At 48.7% G+C, this 6,000-nt stretch overlaps 1 protein-coding gene across 3 annotated transcripts in view; it reads left to right on the top strand.

Moving 5' to 3' along the window:
* The window catches only part of LOC123625015 (liver carboxylesterase 1-like), a 31,409-nt gene continuing 25,409 nt past the window's right edge, over window positions 1-6,000 (top strand). For 2 of the 3 annotated variants that reach the window (XM_045533205.1, XM_045533207.1), the window contains exons 1-2: window positions 1-230; window positions 3,817-4,024. In XM_045533205.1, coding sequence (XP_045389161.1) covers window positions 179-230; window positions 3,817-4,024 — 260 coding nt within the window. In that variant the 5' untranslated portion in view covers window positions 1-178. The remainder of the gene's footprint in view (window positions 231-3,816; window positions 4,025-6,000) is intronic. The other variant, XM_045533206.1, reaches the window with a different exon arrangement.

Here is a 6,000-nt window from a genome sequence, read left to right as displayed (position 1 = left end):
TCCAGGCAGATCTTTGGTAGTGGAGAGAGCTTTTCTCTTATCCCTGCTTAGATCCTGGGGCCGGGGTGGAGGGAACTCCAGGGCCAGGCGAGGCTCTGGGACAGGAAGGCACATCCCCCTCAGCGCAGCACCTAGACCTGGACAGCTCACACATCCTGGGAGCTGCTGCAGTTCCACGATGTGGCTCCATGCTCTGTTCCTGGCAACTCTTGCCACTTCCAAGGCCTGGGGTGAGTTCCTCTGTACTGCAAACATCAGGGGCACATTTGGAAATCCTTGTCCTGGGACAAGGTGGGTGGAGGTGCCTACAAGGGAAAGGCACTACAGGTCTGGTCTCTGGAGGTGCACGCCTCTGGACTTGGACTTAGACTTGGAGCAGTGGAGACCAGCTGGCCCCGGCCAGTGCTGAGAGGCAGAGGGGGAGAAACACCCTGAGACCGCAGCTGCACTGCATGTGCCACAGGCAGGAGGCTGATGGGCTAATGAGGAATTTGGAGCTCAGCTTAATTCCCCTTGATTGTTATTCCAGATATGGTTGCATCGTGGAGAGTAGCATAGCAGAATATTAAAAGCAAGGACTCTGGAGCCAGAGCACCTGGGTTTGAATCCTGGCTCAGTACGTCCTAGCTGTGTGTGTCTGGGCGAGGTGCTTAGCTTTTCTGCACTTCGGTGACCCGATCTCTGAAATAGGGGTGCTGTTGCTCCTACCACATTGGGCTACTGTGGGGATGACATGGGTTGTTTCTAAAGCACTTAGGACAGTGCCTGGTATAGAGGAAGTGCAGGAAAGGGATGGATACATGAAGTACTTGTTTATAAATGTGGTGAATTAATAGAAAATTTGAGGTATGGTCAGGGCAATGTATCAGAAGCCAATTGCCATTGAAAAGATAGTGTGTCACAGTTCTCAGGAGGAGGGACACACACTGGGGTGGGGTGAAGGTGGGGTACAAATGGAAGCACCAGAACAGTCAAGAGGGGTAGGGGGTGGGCAAGAGCTTTTATTGTGGTTTCCCCTGGAAGAGGGTGAGCAGGCTGAGCACTGGCTACTGAGTAATTTCAGGGGACTTTGGGGCACAGGGGCTGTCCCTAGTTATCTGGTACCTGACTCTGGGGTGACTAGGGCAGGTGGATGGTGGCCCAGGATGTGGGAACCTGATCAAGGAGGTGGTTGGTGTGTGGGCTCTGGGATGGTTGGACCCCAGAGGGAGAGTTCCTCCAGAACCAGCAAGGCCTCAGGTGGGGAAGCATGAGAGTACAGACAGTAACAGACGTGGGAAATACAGGGTGCAGCAAGGGACCTCGAGCTACGTCTGTGCCATTTTATAGATGGAGAAGCTGAAACTCCAAAAGCAGAATCAACTTGCCCAGGGTCACCTGGATAACCACGCCCCAGTCTATCTCTGGCTCCTGCATCCAGAGCCAGGGGTCCCCCCATCAGCCCTGACAGCCCGGGCCCTGTCTGGGTTCTGTCTTTATGATGGAGACACTGTGAGAGAGAGGCCTGGAACTGTGTGTAAGGGCAGAGTAAGAAAGGAGCCAAATGTGGACTGGAATATTCCTTTACCTCTGGTTACCCCTGACAACACCATCCATTTCCATCTTTAGGAAGTCCTTACAGGCTGCTTCCACCTCCTTAGTTTCCCCATCTGTAAAATGGGCATGTTGATGCCTACCTAGCAAGGCTTTTCTAGGATTAATTTAAATGAACTGGAGTGTATGTCTCATATGTAGCAAGTGCCCACTGTGTACATGCCCCATATAACATAGTGGTAACTGCTGCTGTTCCCATTCTTGCTTACGCCTCCCGCCCATCTTTCTGCTTTCGGAATTCTGGCTTCTGTCCACTTCATCCATGCTGAAGGTTGTCACTTAGCTCGCAAACCCAGGCCCAGTGCTTTCCTCTCTGCTTTTACTTTCCTCCTCTCTCCTGGGCTTTCGTGATGCCCTGACATTCTCCTGGCCTCACTCTGACGCTTGTTCTCGTGTCAGCTGTAGCTGTCCCTGAGTTTTCTCTTTTGTTCTTTCTCTTCTCTCTCACATTGGCCTGTTCGACAAAGTCACCACATCCATGGTGCACACCTCACCCTCTGGAAGACGGAACTACCCTGCCCCTCACCCGACCTCCTTCCAGTCTAGAAGAGCCCATGTCCTGTGGCATCTCTGCCAGGGTGTCTCCCTGACACCTACACTGACCCCGTTTGAACTGGGACCCAGCCTCACAAGCCAGCTCTTTCATCGCCTGCCCTTCCACGTCCCCCACATCTGGTCAGGGACCGAGTCCTTCAAAATCCCATATAGACATTGCCATATTTCTTCATATAATTTGTCTTTTAATTATGAAATGGCATCTATGTTCAGTGCAGAAAACTTGGAAATCACAAAGAAAACAAGTCACCCGCAATGCCACCCCCATTGCCACGTCAGTGAACAGCCTTCCAGGGAAGTTCATCTCAGCGTTATTTGTAATAATTAGCAACAAAAACAAAAGAAAACAACCTAAATGTCCACAGTATACAATCAGCTGTTAATAACATGAGACGTAGATACTGTTTTGTAACCAGGTTTGCATAAGAAGTTTCTAATGTCATTGGATATTCTCCTATGAGGCCAAATCTGGATTATTCTTTTCTATTCTGGCCACACACATTGAAAGACAAATTGAACATTTGTCTGTATCCAAAACAGCTCAATGGGGAGGACAAGAGGCTAGAAATAATTTCCTGGGAAGGATGCTCAGAGAAATCGAGGTCACTGAGGCCAGACAAGACTGGGAGGGGGTGGCATGAGCAAGCATCTGAAAGGCCACCTGCCCTAGAAGATCACATTAGGTCAGCTTGGTCCCATGGCAGGTGGAACCAGGACTGACGCGCAAGCTGCAGGGACATGGACGTCAGCTCGTGGGGAGAACTGTCTGCTCTGCAGAGTGGAGCAGCCGGGACTCTGCCTCTGCCCCCCAGTCTCTCTCCTCTGGATGTCCTGCTCTGAGCCACGGCAGAGTCCTCCTCAAGCTTATGTCCCTTCCTCCAGAACACCTCCTGCTGCTTATTTGTCCATGAAATAGAACCCCAGCCCTCAGCCTGGCATTCTAGGCCCTCCCTGACCTGCACTCTCTCATCCCAGGGTTATTTTCCACTCCCCGTAGCCTCCGCCTGGTGCCCACGGGCCACTCGCCCTGCCCGGCAGGCTCTGCATTTTGCTGTCTCCGAGCCTCAGCACATTCTCTCCTCTCTGCTTCACACCACTCCCTGCTTTCTCTCCCCTCATAAAGTCCTCCTGCTGCTGCAGGTCCCAGCCCCTCCACGTGCCACCAGGCAGATGGCCTCACCCCTCTTGTACCTCCTGAAGCACCTCACAGGTACCTCTCCCAGGACACCACCACTTTCTTCCCGGATTTAGGCTCAAGTCTGTATGTGGCTCCTTCTCCCTGCAAGGCTCGGTGCTCCTGGGAACAGGGGCCACCTCCTGTTCACCCTCTCACCCTGCATGCGGCTCAGTGCAGGATCCAAATAGATGAATGTTCCAGGGGCTTCTCAGAGGGAGACCAAGGGACTTGTTTTCCCAGCAGCTCTCCTTCTTGCATTTATTTTTGACTCTGTGCTTTTCCACCTCCTATTCCAGTTTGCTCCTTAAAACAGCTCTGTGAGTTAGGAAGGACAGTGACCCCTCACCCCTGTTTCACATAAGGAGAAACTGAGGCCTAGAGGGCTTAGGTGACTTACTCAAGGTCACACACCTAGAAAGTGGCAAAACCCACCTGGAATCCAGGTCAAGCCTTGCACCTGCGATGTGTCCTCATTTCCTCTCGATGTCCAGCAGGTCACCCGTCCTCGCCGCCTGTGGTGGCCACCGTGCATGGCAAAGTCCTGGGGAAGTTCGTCCGCTTGGAAGGATCCGCACAGCCTGTGGCCGTGTTCCTGGGAGTCCCCTTTGCCAAGCCTCCTCTCGGATCCCTGCGGTTTGCTCCTCCGCAGCCTGCAGAGCCATGGCGCTCTGTGAAGAACACCACCTCCTACCCGCCCATGTAAGCCGCGGGGTTGGCCTGGGCACCTTTCAGTGGGGAGGTTTGCCTCAGAGTGATGCAGGATGGAGTCCCGGCAACCCCTGGTCGGCTTGTACTTTGTTCTGGAATCCTTAAGAACGCTGTAGAAGCTTAAGAACATTCCAGAACTCTCTCAGCTTTCTAAAGTCCTTTATTCAACACATACTTATTGTGTACCTACTGTGTGCCACGCATGTATGTTCCAGGTCTTGGGATCCGTTAGTGAACAAAACAAAGATCCCTAGCTTCATGGGCCTTGCATTATAGCAGAGGGAGACAGACTATGAATAACATGCAAATTATTAAATAAATAATGTGCTATGTTAGAAGGTGATAAGTGTTCTGAAAAAAAAGCAGTTGAGCAGATGATGAAAAGTAATAATCCTATTAATTCTGCTGACTTGCTCTTTGACACAGCTGGGAAGTGGGGTGCGTGAGGAGGTGTGTGGGTGGGGAGTGTACTGGCGTGTTGACTTGGCGACCTCTCAACTCCCAAGTGTGTCTGGCCACCTATTCAGGAGCAGAGCAGTGGTTGGTGTGCCCTGCCTACCTGGCCAAGCTGGGCAAAACAGTTCCAGCCGGTCTCACAGCAACCCTGCCCAGGGAACCTCAGACACCTGCATGCATCAACCCAGGCATTATTTTTGTCCTCAGCAAGGCATTTCTGACAATTTCTGGGATCCCGCTTCTGGCTACGTTCTTTCCTTTCCTCTCTCTTAAAAATAATACTCCTGTTTTTATTTTCTGATTGTAAATTTGACATACTGCTTATAGAAAATTTAGGAAATGCAGAAAAGGAAAAGTAAGAAATTAAAATCATGGTCAATTCCACCACTCACAGAGAATTGCTGTTAATATTTTAGATCGTGTTTTCCTAGTCTTTTACCTGTTGCATACTTTCTCCCTTGAAAATGGCATCATCTATACAGATAGCTGGGATGCCTGCTTTGCTCATTTATAAGTACATCATGAATATCATTGTATGGGCTTAAATCACATTGTATGACATTTAATAGCTGCATTACGTTGAATATTGAACCATAATTAATTTATCCAATCTCTTATTTCGTGTCATTAAGTTGCTTTTTGATATTTTTGATAATATAAGTAGTACTGTGATGAACATCCTATATCTAAACTTTTATGCACATTCATCAATATTTTCAAAGAAATTTCAAGAAATGACATTTCTGAGTCAAAAGTGTGCACCTTTTGTTAAATTTTCCTCCAGAAATGTTCCAACTATACTCTTTCCTTCGATATATGAAAATCGCCCTTCACCAGGTTTGAGCCAATATTTAGGGTTAGTTTTTTGGCTATTTATTGTGCTCTTTATTTTGCATTTATCTGAATGCTAGTGAAGTTGAATTTTTTTTCTCTTTTTTGACATTTGAATATCTTTTTTATGAGTATCCTGCCCCTTGCTCTTGGTGATCTGGGGAAAAGTTTCCCTAGATGGAAATCAGGAAGTCACCTTCGCTGACTCCGAATTTGCCATTTGACAGCTGCATCGTTCCTGGCATCTGAGTGTTTCAGTCCTCATATATACAGTGGGGGCTGCCATGGCTGCCTTCTGGGTACACTGAGATCCGGCAATGTTGCTTATAATTTACATGGAAATATGAGTGCTACACAGCATGGGTCTTTTGGTTAGATGACCTCGGGCAGGTTCTCTAACTTCTCTGTGCCTCAATTTTCTCATCTGTAAAATGGGGATAATAATAGAACCTATAATAGAATCATGGGGCCGATCTGAGACTTAAATGAGTTAGTACATAAAGAGTACTTAAAACAGTGTCTAGCACATCTGGAAGACTCAATGAATATTACTAATTTTCATCTGTTGGATCTTTGAGATCTTTCATCAGGGCAACAAACAGCTATTGCCAGGGATGAGTTGATGGTAGAAACTTGGCATGTCAGAGCTGGAAGATCCTTCTAGAAATCAGTCCTCTCAC

Source organism: Lemur catta, chromosome 20, assembly GCF_020740605.2.
Source record: "Lemur catta isolate mLemCat1 chromosome 20, mLemCat1.pri, whole genome shotgun sequence".
Taxonomy (NCBI): domain Eukaryota; kingdom Metazoa; phylum Chordata; class Mammalia; order Primates; family Lemuridae; genus Lemur; species Lemur catta.
Note: the sequence above shows the minus strand (reverse complement) of the source record. Positions and strands in the feature narration are given on the sequence as shown.